Raw genomic sequence first — 25,579 nt, forward strand, 5'->3', positions numbered from 1 at the left:
AAGTGAAAAATAGAGTATATGATAATTGTTTTTAAGAGATTCATAGGAATTTAAGATTATAGTCATGACTTATGTATAAAAATAGCATAGGTTATATTTTTTCTTTTACTGATAATAATGATAATGTATATTATGGGTTCATGGCACCTGTTTTCGTCAAATTACCTATCCCCAACTGCCAAGAGAATCTTAATCATGTTAATGATCTAGTTCTCCCTCTAAAAATGTTTTGGCAAACAAAGTTAAGACACTTGTTATAATTTGAATGTGAAAGCAATAATTCCTCTTCATCTGTTTTTGTTGTTGTTGAATCCAAATTGAAAATTCCTTGCCTCCCTCACAGTTAGTAACATAGAAAGCAAGAATTGTCATAAATTAAAAAAAAAAACCCACCCTCGGTATTTAAGAAATTTTGTAGAAATTTGAAAACCTAAGAGATATACCGTCAACACATAGAAATATAATCTATCATCACACATAGTATCAAAAAGCTACAGGGGCATACTGAATCTCTACAGCGTGCTAGGGCATCAGGCATAAGTAAGAAAGTTTAAATTAACTGTAGAGAGCCTGTCAAAAGGTCATCTCAAAACCGACGATTCAAACAAGAGTGTGTCAGTTTGGGAACTGTAGTAAAGCACCCTTGTTATGAACACATAAATTTGTTTCATCATTAGTCTTGTAACCATTTGAAATAGGTATATGAAAGAATACTAGAGATGCTCATCCTAAATTAGGGAACTTTGACTAATGTTACTTCAAGTCAATCATGCCTCTGGAAATCAAGTTCAGATAGGTAGATAGGTAGGTAGATACATGCCTACATACATCTATATAGGGAGATATATGTCTGTGTATCTGTAGGTTTTAAAAGTTTAAGAGAAGGTCTTAAAGAGAGATTTTTCTACTGAAGTCTGATAACTTGTGCGTCTGTTATCAGGGGACTTTCTTTGCATTCCACGTCTGCTCAGATGTTCACACATTCAGTTGGTGCTACTCTACTTTTCCCTACTTTTAGAATTAAGCACTTGTGGTTTTCTTGATTAGGTTCTTTGCTATATCTGTAGGTTTTCAAGCATTTTTTTAACCTCTAACTCCTTGGATATGTTATTATAAACCTTGATTTATTTTTCTATCTTTTTGCATATTTTGCAGAAGTCGCCAATTGTCCACTGGTATAGTAAAATATTAAATTTAATCTTGTGTTGTTTTTTCCTTGTATATAATTTTGTCTCAGTAGTTTGAAGTCAGATTGATAAATTCTTCATTGAGGCTATTTTCAAAAATTCTTTATTGAGGCTAGCTAATGTCAGCTATCCCTTTTTCATATTTCAGTGCAGGGGATGGTTTAGAGTAGGTGACAGCATTTATTTTGACGTTGGATAGTAGATATAGATAAATAAGTTCTTTGCTAGAAAGATATCAATGATTCAAATATTAAACATTACATATTTTACCTATGACTTGAAGAAATTTGAGGTACTTTTAAAATTAAAGAATATAATCGTTATTTAGTTTGAACACATCTAAATAAGTTGATAAAATTTTATTTGGGTACTTTCTAGTATAAATAAACTTTTTTATTTTCACTAAGATGGAACACCTCTTCCTCAAGTGTATTTTCTAAAAAAATCTAGATCTAGTCTGTAAAGGAAAGTAAAATATATCAGACAATATGTCTTTAAGACATATTACCAAGAGAAAAAACATTTTGTTCTTTTTAGCATGCTTAGTACCACATGTTTAAATATGACTTTCTATGATCTGGCTTTTTAGGTCACTGAGAAATACACTAGAGTGTTTATACAATCCATTAGAATCAATAAACAATTTAAACTGATGTAAACGTAGATTGTATGTCCTCGACAAAATTTGGAGTATGACAGAACATACAGCTCTATTTTTTCTGGGTACATATTTATTAAAATTAAATAAGTTTTCCTGTAAGATTGCTGTAAAATGCTGACTCCTTATCATGTATAGGAATAAACACACTTTTGAAAGCTTTATCAGTGACTCTAAGCAAATGACTTTATTTATTTATCGTGAAGGTCCTTTTTGCTTTAAGCCTTTTAAAAGAATAGCTCCAGTAGAGTTAGTACACCATAAACGGGTTTCACTTTTGATTATAAGTGTTATATTTCAAAAGCAGTTTTCTCTTTTAAGTATAAATATTAATATTATGGCATAATAATTATATTAGCTTATAGAGTTATTAATAAAATCAGACTAAGAAATAATAGCAGATCTAATTTAATAGGAGCTGATATTCTAATGCTAAAGGTTTTGCTTTCTAAATGGAGTAAGACATTAGGCAGTCATTCCTTATACCACAGCACAGACTAGTGGATCCTCTCACAGTATCATCAAAGAAATCCTCCTGGAGCTGCACATTTGAGTCACTGATTTTCAAGATGTGTTACATACGTAGCCAGTAATAAGGCCTGCCAATATATTTCCATAAGTGCAGGCAACACTTCCTATTACAAATGCAGGAGATTAAGATATAGATATAGTTGATCATCCATTATTGATTGCATTCTTTGAAACAGATTATGTAAACCATTTATCCTGCTTACTAGTTTATACTTTGTGTAAACACATAAAATTATAACTTTGTAAGGACAAACTAGAAGCTAGAAAGTTTTAAGCAAACTATTAGCATTTTAGTAACTCATTCCTTTTTAATGAATCCGTCTGCAATGCAGGAGACCCCGGTTAGATTCCTGGGTTGCGAAGATCTGCTGGAGAAGGGATAGGCTCCCCACTCCAGTATTCTTGGGCTTCCCTTGTGGTTCAGCTGGTAAAGAATCTGCCTGCAGTGAGGGAGACCTGGGTTCAATCCCTGGGTTGGGAAGATCCCCTGGAGAAGGAACAGCTACCCACTCCAGTTTTCTGGCCTGGAGAATTCCATGTTCTGAGTTGGACTTGCTGAGTGACTTTCACTTCCTTTATAAAGGAATTATCAAGAATATGTCATGTAGATATGTTATAATCAGATGGATGTAGAAATTTTCATTATCACTTAAATAAAGCAAGGTATCTTAATTATACTAGTGCCAGTTTTGAGTTTGGGAAATGCATGAGAAAGAGAAATGATGGGCTGCTTTACTTCTTCTTTGGCATGTTTAATTCCAAGAATGGAAAATAATTTTAAAGGTACTATATGTGGAATTATTGCTCTAATATAAAAATTTATATCTTTGTTTAGAGATAAAGCTCTAAAGAATTATATATGGACATTGTTAAAATGGTTAGGTATATAGATTTGCTGTCCCCAAAGCATGTCCAACTTTCTTAGACGATTAATTGAACATATTGTGAGGATCTAATACTACAGTTGAGGTTGAATATTTGATTTTATATCTGTCTCTCATCCTCAAAGAAAGAAAATGTTATTCTAATCCTTATATGTTATCACAAAGAGATAAAAAAAAATAACTATGTGTCTGGCATTTGGTGATTTAATTTTTTGTCCCTCTGGCTGCAAGTCATCTTTGGTTTTTATGCCTACAGGTTCCATTCTGATTGGTGCTCACCTTCCAACTGTGATGAGATCCATGACCGGGTAAAGAATGTCTTGAAATCACATCAGGCTCATCAAAGACATTTATATGTTAGTTTCTAAATTTTTCTCTTGAAGGCTTTTTTTTTAAATTAGGCATGAAAACCACCCAAGATGTTTAACGTGTGCAATATTTAATCCCTGGGAAAGAAAAGAAAAGATACAACCTCCGTTTAATGGAAGTCAGTGGTTTAGCTAAAGGCAACATATCTAACTTCCTGTTTGACCTGAGTTATTATGCAAAATGTTTGACATAGATCATGTTAACTATAAAAAAAATTAGTGATAAGTATCTCATAAAGAGTCAGTAAGTAGTGACCTCATGATAATTTTTCACAGCCTTCAAAATATGTTAACTCTTGTTTTATGACCCAGAATAAATTCCATTTCCTGCAAATAGATTTGATTGAATGGTAGAATGAGAGAAGGGATGAGACATGTGTTTTGGAGAAGTTTCCCAGCTGATTTTTATGTTAATTAAATACTTAAAAGAGGAAAAAAAAGAAGTCAGGTTTATCAGTTTAGTACTAAATAACATTAGTATGAGAATCTGATAAGGCAAATGAACATATAAATAAATGACAAGTGGGAAATAATTACAGTATATTATTCTTTTTATGTTTGGTATCTTGTTTCAGTCGTTTATTTAAAAACAATTGTTTATCAGGAGTCATGTTGGACACCAAGCTTGGTCCTGGGGATATAACTGGATTATGTGACATTGACATCATTTTATACAGTTGAAAGCTTCTATTATGCATACTGATTTTAAATTAAACTTGTTTTCAAAGTATAGTATAATTACAGATAGTCCCAGTGATTGCCTCTCCCAAGGTTAACATTATCCTAACTTCTAATAACAAGATTAGAAGTGTTAGAAGATTAGAAGTAAAAGTATTGCATATTTTTTATGTTTATAGCAGTGACACCCTACCATGTCTTTTCCCTTTTTTTCTTACTTATTTCATTTTGTTTTTCCAGTTCTGATATTTTTACAATGCAGACATCTTGTTACATAGCTCTTCACTCTTGCCTGCTGCATGGTATTTCATTGTGTGAAAATACTACCATTGGTTAATGCATTCATCTATTGATGGACCTTTGGGTTGTTTCTGGTTTGAGCTATTTTAGAACTGTTATGAACAGTGTGTGTCCTCAGATAACATTGTATATATTTTATTTGGGTATGTTGCCACCACTGTATTGCTCAGTCATAAACTGTATAAACATTAAGCTTTTCCAAGTGATTTTAACAATTTACACTCCCACTACCAGAGTGTGTGAGTTCCGTTTGTTTCATATGCTCACTTCTACTTGATAGGTTGTGTGCATGTGTATGTGTGTGTGCATACATGCATTTTAATTTTGGCATTTTGATTGTGAGAAGTAGTTTTATCACATAATGGTTTTAATTTGCTGTTTCCTGGTGACTAGTTTATTGACTATTTGGGTATTCTCTTTTGTGAGTATTCGTTCAAGTCACTTGCCCATTTTTATACTGCGTTGTCTCTTTTAATTTGTTAAAATTTCCATATAGATTCCTGAAGTGTCAGATATATGTTTTATAATTTTGTTTTCCCACTCTATGCCTTGCCTTTTCTTTCTCTTAATGATATCTTTTGATGAAAAGAAGTTCTTAAGTCCAATGAGTCTAATATATCTTTTTTATTAGCATTTTTAGAATGTTTGTCTTATCAATGGAAATAATCAATAAACAATCTAAAATAGGAATAGAAAGGTTTTATTAGAGCCAGACTGAGAACTATAGCCCAAGAGATTTGAATTGTGAAGGAATAGCACTTGAATTGTATTCTGCCAGACTACAAAATGAAGGAGGCTTATATCAGCAAAGATGATAGATAGATATATGATAGATAGATGAGTTAAGTAAGGATTGGTTATGGTCCGAAATGGCTGTGTAGTCACAACAGGAGACCTTGTGACCTTAAGATTGCAGCTGACAGATGCTGCAGATGTTGTCTTGAGAACTGCTAGTATTCTTGAGTTCGATAAAGTTCAGAAAAACTGCTGGCCATAAGAACTGCTGGCTGTAGTTAGCATAAAGTTCAAGCCACATGACAAACAGACCAGAATGACTTCTCCATCCCTCAGTATGTGAAAATTTCTTCTCTTAGTCTACTTCAAGACTCCATCCTATGTTTTCTTCTAAAGACTTTTTTGTTTTCTTCTAAAGACTTTTTGTTTTCTTTCACATTTAAATATATGATCTAGTGGGAATTATTTTTTCTGCATAGTGGTAGGAAGGTGGCAAATTTCAAGAAAGTTTCAAGTTCTATAACTGTGGATGTCTTTTTCTTTCTAGTTCTGTTAACTTTGTTTTATATATTTTGAAGCCAAGTTGTTGATTGGATACAGATTTCAGACTACGATACAAACCTTTTATTGTAAAGTATCCTTTTTTATTTCTAGTGTTATTTCTTGTTTCATAGTACTGTGTAAGCAGCACCTACACTGCTCGGTGTATAGTTATAGCAACTTTATTTTGGCCATATATACATGGTGTATATTTTCCATCCTTTTTTTAATCATTATATTTAAAGTGTGTATCTTGTGAATAGCACATGAGATTTTTTTTTCCAGATTGAAAATCTAGAATTTTTATGTAGACTGATGCAGCTTTCATTTGAATTAATAACTTTTTTTATAATCCTTTTCCTTTTTATTAACTTGTTATTCAGTTTTTTAAACTATGTTATTGGTTGCCCTAGAGATTGCAACTTGCATACATAACAAATTATTTCTTTGTTGACCTCGCCAATAATGTTGGGACCTAAAAACATTTAACTGTTTTTTTAACCTGCCTCATTTTTTTGGATATCTATTATCTTGCATTTTGATTCTACATATATAAAACACAACAAATTCATTTTGTTTGTGTAGTAATGTTTACTCATTTTAATCACATATTTACCCTTTCTGTTATTCTTCATCCTTTCCTGAGATTCCATGTTCCAGTTTCACTTTTTGAGCCATCTACCTCCTCCCTGTAGTACTTTCTTTAATGTTACTATCCTGGCTTTGAATTCCAATTTTGTTTGTTTAAAAGCATCATGGTTCCACTTTTATGTAGGGTGGTTTTACTGGATATAAAACTCTGTATTATATCCAGGTTGGTGGCTGTTTCCTTTTGGCACTTGATCTTTATTTTTTGTCTGTACCACAGGGATCCTAGTTCCCCAGTCAGGGACAAACCTCTGCTGTCAGCAGTGAAAGCGTGGAGTCCTAACCACTGGACTACTAGGGAGTTTCCTCCTTTGACACTTAGAGGAAGCCATTCACTGTCTTCCGGCTTCTTTTGTGTCACTTGAATAGTCACCTGTCATTCCTTTGAAGTACTGTAGGGTTTCCCCACGCTGTTGCATTTAAGATTTGCTCTTCAACTTTGTGTTTAGTAATCTTACTATGATATGCCTAAATGTAGTTTTCTTGGATTAATTCTACATTGTTTGCAGAGCTTCTTAAATTTTTAGGTTGATATCTTTCATCAGTTTTGGAAAACTCATTCATTCTTTCTTTAAACATTGCTTCTCTTCCAATACTGGCTCTCTGGAATTTCAAATTACACTTCCAAAGGGTCTTTAGACTGTATATCATATGTATCTTATGCTTGTTTTGATGTTTTTAATTTTTTGTCTCATTAAAGAAATTTAATTTAAAGTTAGGAATCTCCCATATAGGAAAACCCTAAGCCCAGAGGCCTTCTCTAGTGAATTCAACCAAACCTTTAAGGAAAACATAATGCTAGTTTTACACATTCCTGAAAACAGAAGAAACAATACATCCTGGGTCATCTCATGATATCAACATTTCTTCTAATGTCGAATAGATAATGACATTACAAGAAAAGAAAAATAGACCAAAATCCCACATAATATTTACATAAAAATCCTTAACAACATGTTAGCAAATTAGAATCAGCAATATATAAAAATGAAAATGTATCATAATCAAGTGGACTTATCCCAGAAACACAATGTAAATTCATCCTATTAACAGATTAAATACATTTTGTTCTGTGTCATTTCAATAGACAGAAAAAGTATACAGCAAAGTTTAAATCTCTTCATGTTAAACACTGCTGGTAAAATTGAGGTAGAAGCATACTTCCTTAACCTAATTAAGAAGCATCTTTAAAAAACCTACTGCTGACATTATACTTAAGGTGAAAGACTAAATGCTTTTTCCCTCTAAGCTCAGAAGCAAGGCAAGCAAGCCCTCTCTCACCATTCCTTTAACATCATACTGGGAGTCTTAGATAATACAGATAGATAAGAACATAGATAAAAGGCTTAAAAGTTTAGAAGGGAAGAAACAAAACTATTTTCAAAGGATATGGTTATTTATGTAGAAAGTCCCAAATGATCTACAGAAAAACTCCTAAGAAGTAAGTTTATCAATGTCATAGGATAAAAAGAAAGTAGTTTTTTCCTATATACTAGCCATGAACAATTGGAATTTTAAAAAAGAAAACCCATACAGTTTACAATAGCACCAGAAACTGAAGTGTTTACATACAATTCTAACAGGATTATACAGAATGCAGGCTTTGCATTCTGAGAACTACAAAACACTGTTGAAAGAAATCAAAGATAGAACTAAAACAAAGTTACACCATATTCATTGGTTGGAAGACTTAATGTTAAGATGTCAGTTTTTCCCAGGTTGAAGGAAATCATAAAACCCCATCAAGCTTTCAAAAGGATATTGATAAGCTGATTCTAAAATGTGAATGGAAGAGTACTTGAGAATACCAAAGGAGCTCTGAAAGAACAAAATTGGAGGATCCACCACCTAATTTTAAGACTTAACTGTAAAGCACAGCAGTGAAGACTGTGTGTGTTTGTGTGTGTGCTCAGTCACTTAGTTGTGACAATTCTTTGTGACCCCATGGACTGTAGCCTGCAAGGCTCTTCTGCCCCTGGAATTTTCCAGGCAACAATCCTAGAGCCAGTTGCTGTTTCCTGCTCCAGGAGATCTTCCCAACCCAAGGATTGAACCCGAGTCTTTTGTGGCTCCTGCATTAGCAAGTGGATTCTTTATCACTGCCACCAATGAAGACTGTGGTATTGATTAACTTATAGACACAGATATCAAGGAATAGAAGAAATACTCTGGAAATAGACCCACACAAGTACTGATTTTTAACAAAAGTACAAACCCAATTAAATGGAGCCTTTGCATTTATTCTCTTTTTAACACATGGTTGTGGACAACCAAAAACAAACTGCTGACACATAATTAAAAATATATCAAAAATATATCATAGACCTAAAACATAGTAGGGGCTTCCCTGGTAGCTTAGCTAGTAAAGAATATGTCTGAAATGCCGGAGACCCAGGTTTGATTCCTAAGTCAGGAATATCCCCTGGAGAAGGGATTGATTACCCACTCCAGTATATTGGGACTTCTCTGGTGCCTCAGACAGTAAGGAATCTGCCTGCAATGCAGGAGACCTGGGTTTGATCTCTGGGTTAGGAAGATCCCCTAGAAGAGGGCATGACAGCCCACCCTTGTATTCTTGCCTGGAGAATCCCCAAGGAAGAGGAGCCTGGCAGGCTGCAGCCCATGGGGTTGCAAAAGAGTTGGACATGACTGAGCGACTAAGCACAGCACATAACATAGCAGGAAATCCATTTAATTTATATTTTAAAATGACTTTAGATATGACATCAAACACATGATCTATAAAGGAAAAGGAAAGTGTTAGTCGCTCAGTCATGTCTGACTCTTTGTGACCCTCTAGACTGTAGCCTGCCAGGCTTCTCTGCCGTTGGGATTCTCCAGGCAAGAATATTAGAGTGGGTTGCCATTTCCTTATACAGACGATCTTCCTGATCCAGGGAACAAACCCCAGTCTCTAGCATTGCAGGCATATTCTTTGCCGTATGAGCCACCAGCGAAGCCCTATAAAGGAAAAGGCAAGTTATTGATAAATGTTATTAAAATTAAAATTTTTTGCTCTGTGAAGACACTGTTAAGAGAATAGAAAGATTAACCCTTGTCTGAATAAAAATATTTGTAAATCACATATATAATTAAGGACTTGTATCCAAAACTAAAATACATAAAACAACTCTTCAGGTTCAACGATAAAAAAATAAATGAAATTAAAACTGGGCAAATGATCTGAATGGACATTTTATCCAGTTAGCATATGAAAAGATGCTCAATAGTCATTATAGAAATGCAAACGAAGACAACCTGAGATACTATTACACACCTATTAGAATTTGTTAAATGAAACCACCCCCCAGTGCCTCCCTAAAAAGAAACCCCACAAATACTGTCAAGGATATGGAACAACAGGAATTATCATTTAATGCTGGTGGGAAGCTCAAACATACAGCCACTCTTGAGGACAGTTTGAAGGTAGTTTTGTGTAAGTTTAAACATACACTTGCCATATGACCCAGCTATTAGCTATTTACCCAAGTGAACTGAAAGCATATCTTCACACAGAAACCTGTACGTAAATGTTTATAGAAACTTTATTCATCATTTCCAAAAACAGCATGTTCTTTAATTGTGAACGGTGAACAAACCATGGTACAGCCAGCCATTCAATGGAATATAATTCAGCAATAAAAAAGAGTAAGCTATTAATGTATGTTAAAACATGATGAATCTTAAATTTAGTTTGCTAAATGAAAAAAGCCAGAACCCCAAAGCTACACATTGTATAATTTTATTTATATGACATTGTTAAAATAGCAAAGGTTAGGAGACACAGAAGCTGTTAACTGCAAGGAAGCTCACCTCACGGGAATTTTTAGGGTGCAGGCACTGATTAATATACTGGTGTGGCTGATATATGACTTAATGTATTTGTCAAAACTCCTAGGAAAATGGCTGATGGCTAAGAGTAATTTTTATATTTTTAAATTACTTGGTGGAAGGAGACAGAATATTTTACTCTTTCTAATATACATTAGAGTTAAATTTATTATATAAAAATTAAAAGTGTGATGCTGACTCTTTTGAAGATTTAATGTAGATTATAATGAACTAGCAGTATTAAAATTACAAGACTTGTCTTTAAATTAGCTTATCTAAATTACTTTGGAGTATGGCATTTTGGCTGGATACTGTAAAGCTAAAGCCAGGAAGAACTACATGATTACTATATTCTTATTTGGAAATTACCAAACTTTTTCTGGAAAGAGCCAGATAGTAATTATTTTCTGTGTGTATGCTCTGGGATCTCATAACTACTCAACTCTACTGATAGAGCACAAAACCAGTCATAGACAACACATAAACAAGTCGTCATGACTGTATTCCAGTAAAACTTTATCCATGTGCACCAAAATGTGAATTCCATGAAATTTTCATGAAATATTCTGTCTTCCCCCACCTAGTCATTTAAGAATATAAAAATTACTCTCAGCTATTAGTCCTCCCAAAACAGGCAAAGGGCCAGAGTTGCCCTGGGAGCTGTTTGCCAACCCTTGCTCTAGTAGATAAATGTGTTTTACACAGTGATGTGGATTAATAATTCTGAAAATGCTTTACATTTATATGAGAGTTGGACAAATAAGTAAATAAATTGTGGATAAAATAACCAGGTTTCTCAGTCAGAAAAAGAAGTTACAAAGAAACAAAATGAATGAAGCTAGAATGAACTCTGTGAACCTGGATTAGAGTCTGAGAAGACAATTTTAATTCATATTTCTTTTAATATATACAGATAGACTAATTCAGAATTATAGATATGGGTATACATGTATTAGTATATTCACATATTTTCCTGTATTTACCCTTTGAAAGGGCCTAGAGGGAGTGACAACCTGATAACAATAAGCGTACCCAGCTCCCGGATCTAATACCTTTTATTTCTGAATATTTATTTTCTATGAAAATCAACAGGCCTTTTTTCTTGGAGCAATAGTTAATTCTCAGGGTAGAGCCTGGAACATCTTACATTATGAAAAGTGATGAATTGTTCAAAATGTAAGAGGAATAGGGACATATCAAAAGGATACAGGAGCAACCTGAATGAGCCCCCCAACTGGCCATTTCTTGAATAATTTGAGCAGCAAAATAAATAGCATTAGTATTGAATTATAATCCAGACAATGAAATAAATATCCATGAGTCCACACTGATGTAAGTGAAACAATGAGTGAACAATGGTGAGAGTGGACCAATCTTCCTTACAGAAGAATCCTAAATAATAGTTGTTGATATTGCCCACTCCAAGAAATAGAGCTTAATTCTTCCCTTGCTCTTAGGCTGGGCTTGATTTACATCTAAAAATAGAACATGGAAAAAAGAAATAATAATTTAGGTGGCGCATGGTAAAGAATCGTCTGCCAATGCAGGAGACAGAGATTTGATCCCTGGGTTGGAAGAGGAAATGGCAACCCACTCCAGTATCCTTGCTGAAAAAATATCCCATGGAAAGAGGAGCCTGGCAGATTACAGTCCATGGGGTCACAAAAAGTTGGACACAAGTGACTGACTGAGTGCACAAAATTTTGGTGGAGAAATCTGGCAGATGGCACCACCTTATTATTAAAGTGATCAAGATTAACATCGTTAGTGATAACAGATGTTGATAGCTTATATCCCTTTCTATCAGGGGATGTGAAGGACATGTCTGTGTCATATTGTTCCGCCAAACCCATAACCTTGGCCTCAACATGAGAATACATCAGACAAAACCAAATGGAGAAACTTTGTACAAAATAGCTGGCTAGTATGTCAAAATCATGGGAAAGAGAGAGCACAGAAGCTTATCACAGATTGGAGGAAACAAAGGAGAAACGATGACTAAATGCAGCACAGCATCCTGTTTTGGATCCTGGAACAGAAGTGAAGTGAAATCGCTCAGTCGTGTCCAACTCTTTGCGACCCCATGGACAGTAGCCTGCACCAGGCTCCTCCGTCCATGGGATTTTCTAGGCAAGAGTACTGGAGTGGGTTGCCATTTCCTTCTTCAGGGAATCTTCCCGACCCAGGGATCAAAGCCAGGTCTCCCGCATTGATAGACAGACGCTTTACCATCTGAGCCACCAGGGAACAGAAATAGTACATTATTGAAAAAATTGGTGAAATCCAACTAAAGTCTGTAGTTTAGATAATAGTATTGAACCAATGTTAATTTCTTAGTTTTGCAAAGTTTACTCTGCTTATATGAGATGTTAACATTAAGAGAACTTGGATGAAGGGTGATGTTCCTGTGTACAAGAACTCTTCATCTTTGCAATTTTTCTCTAAATATTTTTTTAAAACCTATTGAGTTCTTTATTTTCAGTCCTTTTGACTTTTACCTGAGAGTTGGTGTGATTATAGACCCCTTCCTGCTCATGTGAATACATGCACAGCTACCCAGTCATGTTCAACTCTTTGCAACCCCATGGACTGTAGCCCACCAGGCTCCTCTGTCCATAACATTTTCCAGGCAAGAATACTGGAGTCGGTTGCCAAGGGATCTTCCGGACCCAGGGTGCACACTCACGTCTCTTGTGTCTCCTGCATTGGCAGGCAGATTCTTTACCACTGCGCTACCTGAGAAGTCCCTTCCTTCTCATAGGTACTATTTATAACGCTCATCTTCTCAGGCAAGATAGCAGAAGGTTCTTTCTGCTTTTCAGAGACTTTCTACTGAGCTTTTTGTCGCTTCGCCCTATACAGTTTCAGATATTCTGCACATATATTGAGGAACAGTCGACTCAGTTTTGCACCCAGTGTCTCATTGGGTTTTGGCCTCTCAGATTTTCAGTTTTATCCATATAACATAGTAAGACTGCCAAAACACTGCTGGTTTGTTTGTCCTCCAACAGTGGACCTGTGACAAAGCATACTTTTCTCAAGTTTTTGTTCTGTTCTCAGAATTCACAAATGCCCCTAGGAAAATAACAGCTGCAGGCTGTTAACTCACCCCTCCCCTCAGGAATCTTGGCACTACTCACAGCATTGTTTAAGCAGCTTTCTAATGCCTTTAAACAAAAGCAATATAAGTATATATATACATGTACATACACATACACACACACACAAACAACCCCTTCCTACTCAAAAGTAAAAGACCTTAGTATCACTTCTTTTAATTACTTGAATTTGTCTTTGTCCCTGACCTGCCTTTCTTGAGTGGAAGGCAGTAAGGTTGCTCGTGTTGACTTACATGGTATACTAAATCTCAGTATCTTAAATTGTTTTACATTAAGAGCAGTCTGAACACAAGCTCTTCAAATTAGTCTTATTTTTTCTACCTGTGTTCTTTCTTGTAGTATATATTGAACATTTTCATCAAGTATCTGCATCCTTTGTTGCTTAGACTATGCAAAGTCCAAAATTTTATGGACTATGCAAAAGTGAAATCAAATTTTCCATAAGGAATTTGTGTAATTCAGTTATTATTTTTAAACCAAAAAAGAAATATGAAAGATTAAAAAAGTAGTGTGGCACAGTATATGATGAAGGATAAGAATAAAAAGCATAAGTAGGAAATGTTTTTTTTCCGAGAAAAACTGAAATTGGTTACATAGGAATAATAACTTTATTAAACATTTATTATAGGCCAGGCACCATGCATGTATTTAATATTACATTTTATCCTCATAATAATTTTACAAAGTGAGTACTATTAAGATGTACTATTTCATAGATGAGAAACTGAGCCTCAGAAATTTTATGACTTCTATATAAGGTCACATAGCTACTTAGGATGATTGGAGCCAAGATTTAAATTTATATTAATACTCTGATCTTGAACACTAAGCTCTAAGAATACATACAATCTTATACATATATCCAACAATATGCCTAAGCATAAACATGTGAAAACATGCAAACAGAAGATCCATGTTCAGGAACAAACAGCAACATACCAGAGACACACATGCAAACTGTACACTAAAGCACACTCCCTAAATACAGATCAGACCGAAGTCCATGTTGGTCCTATCTGAAAGATACTCACAGACAAAGCTATACCATCTTGAATACAAACATTAGGTATTTTGGGGTTTTTTTGAAATTACATCACAAAGAATTTTTAAAAGTAAAAAATAAAAAGTCTTTATTTCACAAAGAATTTAAATACCAACCTCTTCTGGGGCAGTAAAAAGGTCCTTCATAAATCCTTAAATGTTTTATTAGTACAGAGAAGAGTAAAACATAATGTATCAGAAATTTGGCAATCATTTATAAATGAAGAGAACCCCATCTCAAACAAGCTAGTGGAAGTTAGTGATCATGAAAGATCCCGTTGGAAATAAAACTCAGTTGAGTAAGGAAAAGACTCTCAACTTTTTGACTTAAACATTTTTTCAAGAAAATCTAAAATTATTTCAACAAAGACCCCAGTCCTTCTGCTATAGCTTCTGAACCCCAGTTTCCGGTGCCTTTTGGCACAAATAAGAGAGTGTGATGTAATCCTATCAGCCTACTGTCTAGAAATGCATGTTTTTACATAAAACTCATTCTGGTAATTGTGAGGTATAATCCAGTTAAATCAGAAGGTTCTTGTTGGGCCAAATTGTGGGAAAAACAGAATAGGAAGCATAGACTTTATCCTGAAATCCAGTAGTCATGAAGTCAGATGCATTCAAGAGTTAGGGTAGGTGTTGAGTACTGTGACCGATAGAGAAAGTCTGTAACCTCTCTGGAGAAAACCACTACCCAGCTCTAGATACAAGTGCTGCCATATAGGAATTCAGGCACAATGTTGCCAGATCTTCCAATTATTTTTTAAAGTATTCATTTTTATATAAATTTGTTGTCTTTAATTCACATTAAAACAAAACATTTTGTGGGCCAAACAAAGCACATATACCCACTGCTAACTGGCAACCTCTTCTTGTGTGATCAGTCTATAATCAGTGTTTTTCTTAGGAAATGAATTTGATAGCATTAAGTAGTCAGTTGGCTTGCCGAAAGAATGACAATTTAGAGTGAGATTTGTGAAAATAATATAATGAAAGAATAAATCAGGAAGGGTATATGATTTGCCAGGGAATAGTATGGTTTAAATATTAAAATTTTGAAGTTGATTAGTAAGTTTAGCAAATTTAATGAATTGCTACTGTATGCCTGCAAGGGGCTGTGTGCTGTTTTACGGAGGCTCTGTCTGGAACCAGTCTGTTCAGCAAGCACTGTTCTGTTCCAATTTCCTGGTAGGTTTCTTGTATTAGTAGAATTAGTATATTTAAACATATTTAGAATGGCACAGGCCTATAGAAAGTATTTAATAATGTTTGCTATTCTTTTTTTAAAATCACTTCTCTATGATCATAATAAGTTGAAGATTATTATAAGCAATTGAGAAGTCAGTCTCACAAAGGAATTATGAGATTTGTTACCTTTTTCCCCTGAAAAATCAACTTTGGGTTTTATTGACTGTGTTGTATATATTTTTCCTACATTACTAATTTTTGGTCTATATCACTTCCTTCTTTCTTTGGAGTTAATATACTGTTCTTTCTCTTAGAAACTTTCAGTGACTATTCCCATCATGAAATTTAGGCTTTTTCCTGTTGTATACATGTATTTAATTAAAACTATAGATTTCATACCCATCTAATCAATGTCATATTTTTGCTACCATTTCCATTGTAACTTTTCTTTCATCCTTAGGATATTTAAAAGTATATTGCTAGATTCCCAAACATTTTTGGTGTGGGAGGATTCTGTTTTTTCTTTTGTAGAAAATCTTTGCTTCATTCTACTGTGTCTTGTGAACACGTGAGTTTTCAGTCTTCTGAAACTTTTGAGACCTCTTTTATGGTCAATATGTGGTCCGTTTTTCTTCCAAGTGCATTTCAGAAAAAAACACATAATATCTATTTTTGTTGAGTTTAGTGTGTTTGACAACCAGGTCAGGTTTGTTAATATGGTTCAGTTTTTTCTTTATATATACATTATATGTGGTTAATACATATAAATGGAGTTACAGTATTTATTTAATGGGCGTAACTTTGGGCAGTGGGAAGCTCTTCGTGTTGGCTCCCAAGTCTTTTGAACGTGACCTTGGTGGCTGTAACAGTTCCAGGCTCGTCTTGCACTTTTCCTCACCTAGATCTGATGGCAGCCATTTCTCTAAGAAATTCTGGTTTGTTTTGATGTGAAGTTATATTTTCAGAACAAAACTTGTGTACTAATGGTGATCATGCTACAGAGTTGGTCATTGTTTTTTAGGTCTTTTCAATGGGCAGAACTAGAAAAGACATGTTTTTAAACAAATGATACCTCATATATTCAGATTCTAAATTAGGATAACAGGTTCCTCCCCTTAACTTATGGGGTTGGCCAGAAAGTTTGTTCAGGATTTTTTGTATAACAAACCAGCATTATGGCCAATGCAATATATCTTGTATGTGTCTTTTTTTTCCCACATCAAGTCTCATTTCTCAAAGATACCAGAGAAGATAAAAATATACATATATATAAGATAAAACATACAACATAAAAAGAATATAACCCAAGTCCTTGTTTGCTTTGTCAGCAAAATGTTCTCAGGACAAAAACAACTACCACCAAAGATGACCCAAAAACAGTTAATTTTTTTTTAAACATATGCCTTCCACATTTTCATCTCATCTACTTTTTAACAATCGTACTTATCTACCTTTCCATAGAACATATTGTATACTATACTCTTTCCTTTATATCCTTCAGTTAGTGTTAGTTCTGTGTATAAGTAATTAATGTGGAATTTCCTCCCACTATGCATGAATGGGGCTGATCTGTGTAAACACCAGACTGTTTCAGAAATTATAATGTATGACTTCCAAGGCTAGATCGTAAAAGATGTAGAAGTTTCTGTGTTGTTCTCCTATAAGACCACTTACTCTTGATAAGTCAATTGTCTGTCGTGAGGGCATAGATAATACATTTTTTATCTGTTTTGTGAATGTATCTTTCTGGCATGCTTTTCTCGAGGGCTCCTTATTTGGTCTTTTTTTCCCCCTCTTAAAACTTTTTATGAAGCTTAACCCACTTATGATGATTTGTGTGTGTGCAAATTTATTTTTTCCTTAAATTTTAGAAAGGACATATGATTTTTTTTTTTTTTTTTTTTTTCTGGGGGTGGGGAGGAGGGAGAAGGAAGATGGAAGATGGAAGGAAGAAGGGGAGGGTAGCTGGGGACGCGACTCAGAACCCCAAGGCCATGGAGGGAGTGGTCATGGAGATGGGGGGGGAGTGAGGTTCCATCACGTGGCTGTCAATTTCCCCCTCCCAGGACATTTCCTACGTTGTCAGTGGGGGGTGGGAGAGGGATCTAGGGACGGAGTAGTAGGAGGAAGGCCTGGTAGCAAAAAAGAGACTTTGAGAGGCCTCATGTTTAAAGAAGTCAGGAGTGAACAGAGAAACTGAGGCAGGGTCTATGAAACTCTTCTTTGCAGGAAGGGGTCACAGCCATGACACGGGGGGTGAGGGGTGGGGTGGAAGATGGGGACAAAAAGGAAGACAGATACAGGGGGCCGGAGATCGTTAGACTAGGCCGAAGCGGATGTCCAGCTAGTGGGAACCTTGTTTTCACCACCTCCTCTTCTCCAGGGGTCCTCGGGCTCAGTCTCCCTTCCCCCACCACACCTGGGACAGTCTCTCCCTCTCATTTCAATGGCCCAAGACAGGAGACTCTAGAAAGGACATATGATTTAGATTTACTTTTCTAACTTTGTAGCTTGAGAGCTCTTTTTTTCTGTTTTGGTCATTTGTTTGAAAATATGGCAATTTAGATTTCCTGATTTTATCTTTCCAACTTTTATATAGAATTTTTCTTCTTTTAATTTTATTTCCCTGATCAATTTAGATTCTTTTCCCAGATGTTTTCATTCAATGTGAAGTTTTATCTTGACAGGTGACTTTGGGGTGTTAGTTTTGAGAGTTAATGGATCCCAGGCTGCTCCAGCCCCTTCAGAATTTACTATAAACCATTTGTACTCATCAGTAAGGAAGTAGGAAAACTTTTTCCAATTTCAGTTACTGTTCTCAAATTGGCCCACTGTGGTTTTTTCCCCCAGCTTTTGAGTGAAACTCTTTTGTTATTTTGAAGTTACCTGATTTATACCTAGCACACCTTCAAAATGTAGTAAATACCTTGATAAGGACCTTTCCTGTGTTTGAGGCTCTTTGAGTCTTCAGTTTTACCTCTCTAGCCTAGGGTGTGTCATGAAACAATTCTGCTGGGTGCTCTATCCCCCAGAAATAACCTTTGCTTGAGCCAGGACCAAGTTTTTTTTTATCCTTACTAGTCCAGATTGTTGAGTCTTCAGTTTAAGAATACAGTTCCTCAAGTGTCAATATTACTTCTATGGATTTTGCTTCTTGTATTTTCAAGGCTTCTTGCCCTGGTATATCTCTATTTCTTAAGCACCAGAAGACTGCACTAATATCTGGTCTACTTTACAGATACTTTCGAGTTATCTCCCTAGCAGTCCCGTACAGCTTCGTAAACCGATAGATGTCATGATTGAGAAACTGGCTGTATGTCAGTTTCATCACTGGTTTCATCACTCCATTTCCCTATAACCATCAAAAGCTTTGTTAGTCTCTGTGTCACAGCAGTGACCCTTGTCCATGCTCAGAATGTATAAATGCTTTGAGGAAGAATAGAGGTATAGATCATTAGTCCACTTTTGAAAGATTCTCTCCTCTGAAATTTTAGTATCTCTAGTCTTCATTGTTTCTGCACCTTTCTAATATGTTTAAAAAATGTAAATTTTTATTTTTTTCTAGCTTTTCTAGTTTTTAGCAAGAGCATTGGTCTGCCATGAATTATTCCATCTAACCTCAAAACAACTTCTAGATGTTCTTATGAGGTGATTTATACCTCTGTATATTTGTTTTTTCTTGCTGCCATAACAAATTATCATAAATTTGGTGACTGAAATTAATTATCTTACATTTCTGTAGACCTGAGTTTTAAAATGGGTCTTATGGGGCCAAAATCAAGGTATCTGTTTTCTTTCTAGGGTTTCCAGGGGAGGACCTTACTATTTCCAGCTTCTAGCAACCACCCACATTTCTTGGCTTGTGGCCACTTTCCTCCATTTGCAAAGCCAGCAACAATTCCATCTCCCTGACCCTTGTTCTTAGTCACATCTCCCTCTGTCTAACCATAGTCACAAAAGGTTTCTCTGCTTTTAACAACTCATTTGATTACATTGTTGTTGTTCAGTTGCTAAGTGGTGTCCAATTCTTTGTGACCCCCACAGACTGCAGCACACCAGGCTTTTCCTGTCCTTCACTATCTCCCAGAATTTACTCAAACTCATATCCACTGAGTCAGCAATGCCATCCAACCATCTCATCTTCTGTCATCCTCTTCTTCTCCTGCCCTTAATCTTTCCCAGTACCAGAGTCTTTTCCAGTTGAGAAAAGACTGTTGGCTCCTTGCCTCAGGTGGCCAAAATATTGGAGCTTCAGCTTCAGCATCATTCCTTCCAGTGAATATTCAGAGTTGATTTCCTTTGGATTGACTGGTTTGATTTCCTTGCAGTCCAAGGGACTCTCAGCCTTCTATAGGGCCCAACTCTCACATATGATTGATTAGATTGGGCCCACCCAAATAATGCAAGGTAATTTCCTCTTATCAAGATCCTTAACCTTAATCAAATCTGCACAATCCCCAGTAACATAATCACTGGTTCTGGGAATTAAGACATGGATATCACTGGGAACCATTATTCTACCCACCACAGTGCCACTAACATCTTCCTGGAATTCCCTTCTCTGGCAGTTCTTAAAGTATTTTTTCTTTGTCATTTATTTTTAGCAGTTAAATATTATACACTTATGTGTGGTTTTCTTTGTGTTCATTGTTTGGCATTTATAGAGCTTCTCAAAGAGCACACATTAGACTTGTTCTCTGTTTGCCATGCCTCTTAAGGTCTTTTATTTTCATTCCTGAACATTTTCTGATGGGCATGTTTTATATTATGAATATATTTCAATCTGTAACTTGCATATTTGTTCTCTTAATGAGAGCCCTTTTGGGAATACGCGTTCTTAATTTAATGTAGCTCAGTTGCATTGGTACATTGGCTAGTGCTTTGGTTAGCACTTGCTTTACCCCATGTAAGAAAACTTTGGCTAACCATGGTTCTAAAAATATTCTCCTATTTATAAAATCTTTAATCATGTTGCCTTTCACATTAAATCAACAATGCATGTGGATTTGATTTGTATATATAATGTGAGATTTGGATCAAGATTCATTTTATCCTCATATGATTATGATCCAGCATCTTTCTCTAAACAGCCATTCTTTTCCTCACTGTAATTTCTTGGAGATTGTCCTGGATTCTGTTCTGTTCCATTGGGAGTTCAGATACATAAGTCTGTTTCTGAATTTTCTTCTATTTAATTGATTTAATTGTCTAATTTTGTATTAATACCATACTGTCTCAGTTTCTGTAAGTTTATAGTAAATTGATATCCTATGGCATAAGTCCATTAGCTTTATTCTTTCTTGCAGATTGCTATGATTATTCTTGGTTCTTTGTATTTTTATCTGCATTCCAGTGTCAACTTGTCAGTTTTAAAAACCTTGCTAGGATTTTGATTGGGATTACACTAAATCTGTACTTTGATTAGAGAAGAACTGATATCTTACCAGTATTGAGTCTTCTAATTCATAATGATGGTGACTTTAAAAATAAATTTAGATCTTTAATTTCTTCCAATTTTGTCAGTTTTTATTTTAGAAGACTTGCATGCATTTCAATAGGTTTATTCCTGGATGTCTGATATTTATGTTATTATAAATTGTGTCTTTTAAAATTCTATTGTCTATTAATTCTTGGTATGATGATTTCTTAAAATAGATTTTTGTATAGTTATCTTGTATCCAGTGATGACCTTACATTCACATATTAATATTAATAGATGGTAGATTTTGGATGTTTTTATCTGTAATCATAAAATCTGAAAATAATGACATTTTATTTCTTCCTCTTTAATCTTTATTCCTTTTATTTATTTATCTTTGCCTTATTACACTTCTAGGGTTTCCAGTATCCAACAGAAGTGGTGATAGAGAAGGCATCTTGTCTTATTTGCCATCCAAAGAAAGCTTTCTGTCATTATTGAACATTGAGTGTAATGATTTCTGTAGATTTTTTGTGAGCATGCTTTGTCAGGTTACAAAAGTTTCTTATATTCTTTATCTTCTAAGAGATTTAAATTATAAATATATGAATTTTACTACATTGTATCTATTGAGGCGATTATATGCTTTTTTCCTTACTTTAATGTGGTGGTAAATTACTAGATTTTCAGATGTTAAACCATACTTGCCTACTTGGAACAGAATTCTTGTCATAATTTTTAAAAAACACATCATTAGTTTCAATTTGCTGATATTTTTCCTAGGATTTTTACATCTAAATTAATGATAGTGCTTGGTATGTAAGTTTCCTATCTTGTGGTGTCCTCCTCAGGGTTTCGCTTACCTCATAAAAATGAGTTGGAAAATATTACCAACCATTCTCTGAAAGAGTCTTTGTAAGATTATTTATTTCTTAAATGTTTTAAATAAGCCCATCTTTGACAGTTCTTAATAATGGATTTAATTAGCTAATTATTGTGGCCAGAAAAATCTTTGTATGATTTTAGTCCTTTTACATTTTTTGAGCCTCATTTTAGGGTCTAACATAATATGGTCTCTTTTGGAGGATTTCCTATGTGTGTTTGAGAAGAATGTATATTCTTGTATTGTCTGATAGAGTGTTCAATAGAGGTCTGTTAGGTCTCACTGGTTTATGGAGTTGATCAGGTTTTCTGTTTACTTGTTAATCTTCTGTCTGATTGTCCTGTCCATTGTTGAAAATGAGGTGCTAAAGGCTCCAGGAGTTTCTCATTCTCCTTTGTATTAGGATTCTCCAGAGAAACTGAAGAAATAGGAGGGGGGGAGGGGGTGGGGTCGTGTGTGTGTGTGTGTGTGTGTGTGTGTGTGTGTGTGTGTAACAGAGAAAGAAATTTTTTTTTTTTTTTTTTGAGAGAAAGAAATTTTAAAGAGTTGGCTCATGTGATTGCAGAGGTTTAGTCTGAAGGTCAGTCAGGTGAATACTCAGCAGAGAGTTTATAGTTCAAATCCAAAGGCGGTCTACTGTTGAAATTCCTTCTTGAGGGGAGGTCAGTCTTTGTTCTATTAAGGCCTTCAGCTGACTAGATAAGGCCCACCTATATTATGGAGATCAGTCTGCTTTATTCAAAATCCAATGATTTAAATGTTAATTTCAACGAGGCCTGTGACTCCAAAAGGGAATTTTTGTGCATGAAGTTAACTGGCCTAAAGGATATTCAACCAGGCCTGTGGCCTCTTAAGACCATAGCCTCTAAATTTCTGGGTTAACTTGTCCAAAAAATTTTTTTTAATAAGTAAAAATAGAATTTAAAAATCAAACACTTTTAAGTCTGGCCCCTCTCTCCTCCTCTTCCAGCTTCCTTCCAAGATGGGCCTTTCTGGGTACCTAGTTGAGGGCTACTGACCCAGCTTGATTTCTGCTTCAGGACAGGGATGGGGAGGAGAGAGGAAAGTGCGTCCTTGATTATCGCTTGCAGTCTGACTCTGACCCCAGGCAGCTGGGCGCACATGGGGAAGGGATAAACCCAGCATGAATTGTGTTTTCTTATCTGACTGAGAATTTTCCTGTAAAGATCATTTGTGGGGGAGGGATGTTGATAGGGGCTGAGGGTTTTTTTTTGTTTTTTTATGGTGTCTATTTTTCACATTATGTTTAATCATCAGTGCTTTAAAAAGCGGAGTCCTCTAGTGTCCTTGGAATTAGGTTCCATGGCACATTGGGTGGGAGGCAGAGGACATGTCACCTGGCCGTGTTTCACCATCTGCATGTGGGCTCTGGCCTCTGGGGCACCCAGGAGGGATTCACCTGGCACCTGGGCAGGGAGAAACCCACTGCAGCTGGGCCAGCCTGTGGTTTCATTTCAAATGGGCTACAGTTTGTTTGTTTTTTTTTTAATAGGGAGCCATACTTTTTTTTTTTTTAAAGTTTGAGATCTGAATGTAATTTCTAATTGTACCAGATGTTAATGTTTTAAAGCTGTAACAATGTTTAAATTTCTACCTTTTTGTGTTTCATTATTTTAACTGTTCTTTTATCTATTGTTGTATGTGAACTGGGATATTTTGTTTCTCCTCTTAGCGTTTGTTTCTATAACCAGAAATAAAATTATATATTAAAGAAAAAAATAAATGTTAATCTCAGCCTTAAAAGGCCCACAGGTATATCAATAATAATGTTTAACCAAATATCTGGGCACCATGACTGATACAGTGTGACATAAAATTAACCATTACACATGCTTTTCCACACACTGCCTCCAGAAATATGCCAAAGTTAGAATTTAAGTGTTCTTTTAAGTGGTCTTCCCTTTAGAATTTGTTATTCTCTATTATACATACAATATAGAATTAGAAAAACCTGCTTCAAGCCCAGCTCTGCAACTTCTTATCCTTGTGACTTTGAACAAACTACATTTTCTCTCTATTATGATTTAGGAATTTAAATCCATTAATTGTCCAGGGTGATAATGCAAATTAGAACTAAGCGTTAAATTCTATTTGAATTCTTGTCCTTGTACACAATTCATTATAAATAATGTTTTGAATTTGATAGTAACAAAACATAGCATGGGTATTTTAACTATATGTGAGAATTTCATTTGAGAATGACAGGTGTCTATTTTATTAAATGCTATTTAATGAGTGACATGAGTACCTTTTTAGCTGTGGCTTTATCTTAGAGTGTTGAACTACTTTTGTTCTAAGTTTTTCAGTTTGCAAGCATGAGTTAGATACCTTTTATTTCTTTGTTCCAGGGTTGTTCTAAGTATGATGTCAGTTGCATGTATAAGATAGTGATCATCGATGCTGGGAACCTTAAGAGAATCTTTAACTTACTGCCAGTTTCAGGGAAGGAGAGCCCACAGCTTCTTTTAATAAAGTGTCATTTTATTAATGACTTTTGCTGAAAGAAAATTTTTTCTTCATGGAATTCCTGAAAAAGTTTCTTCTGGGTTAAATTATTACAGAATACCCTCTTAAAAAACTAACTGAATAGATAATAGCTGAAAGACTTAGAGCTTAATTTTCATATAGGGGAATAATCTAATGGCTTAGAATGGAGATTTTTATTTTATAGCCCAACTTATTTGCATTGTAGCAGACAAGATAATGTAAATGAAGTTAGATCTGGGTTTAAATTCCAACTCTGCCACTTAATAACTTGAATCTTTGGGTAAGTTATTAATTTTTCCAGGTTTCAATGCCTTTTTTATAAGGTTATTGAAGGCTTACAAGATATTCATACGAGAAGTACCTAATTCAGTCCTAGATACCTTGAAGGAACTCAGCAAATATTGGTGTCATTCATCTGTGTTTACATGTGGGCAAATGGGAATGTTGATGAGGAATAAGAAGGGAATCCCTCCTCCATGCCCCAGAACTGAATTTTTCTGGCATTAATGAGACTGATATATCTCTTCAAATACTTGCTTCACTCATAGTTAATAGCTTTGGAGAAAGAGTGTTGTTTGCTGCCTCTTTTTCACAATTTAATCTTTAAAAAAAGCCCATAAGGATGCTTGTGTTTGAATGTATGTGTTTGATATGTATGTGTTTGAATATGTATAATAAGTGTCCCAAAATGCAGTCTTAAAATTTTAAAAGAATAGTCATGAAGGCCATATAGTCTTTTTGTTTCTTGGGGCAGAATTTCCCTCCCTGAACTCCTTGGTTCTAGGTAGGTATCAGTGCTCTGTAGAAATAGCTTTAGTGACTGTGATCTTACTCCCTTTTAAGACAGCCATTCTGGCTTTAGAATGCTCTGTTTATTAGAAAGGTCTTCTTCATTTTGCCCTTTATTGTATCTCATAATAATTCTACCTATCGATCCATTCTACTCATCTATATTCACAGAATAAACTAATCTTATTTCATGTATATGCAGGAATCATGTATTAATCATTTCTGTCCTCAGAGTCTAGGATAGTAAGTGTGATGTGTATGCTCAGTTACTCAGT

At 35.0% G+C, this 25,579-nt stretch overlaps 1 protein-coding gene across 10 annotated transcripts in view; it reads left to right on the top strand.

The window, feature by feature from the left end:
* Positions 1–25,579, top strand: part of SPATA6 (spermatogenesis associated 6) — a 169,811-nt gene that overhangs the window by 112,835 nt on the left and 31,397 nt on the right. For 8 of the 10 annotated variants that reach the window (XM_061121954.1, XM_061121957.1, XM_061121958.1 and 5 more), the window contains one exon: positions 3,517–3,616. In XM_061121954.1, the coding sequence (XP_060977937.1) occupies positions 3,517–3,616 (100 nt within the window). The remainder of the gene's footprint in view (positions 1–3,516; positions 3,617–25,579) is intronic. The other 2 variants (XM_061121955.1, XM_061121956.1) reach the window with 1 other exon arrangement.

This window comes from Dama dama, chromosome 20 (assembly GCF_033118175.1).
Source record: "Dama dama isolate Ldn47 chromosome 20, ASM3311817v1, whole genome shotgun sequence".
In the NCBI taxonomy this organism is placed as follows: Eukaryota; Metazoa; Chordata; class Mammalia; order Artiodactyla; family Cervidae; genus Dama; species Dama dama.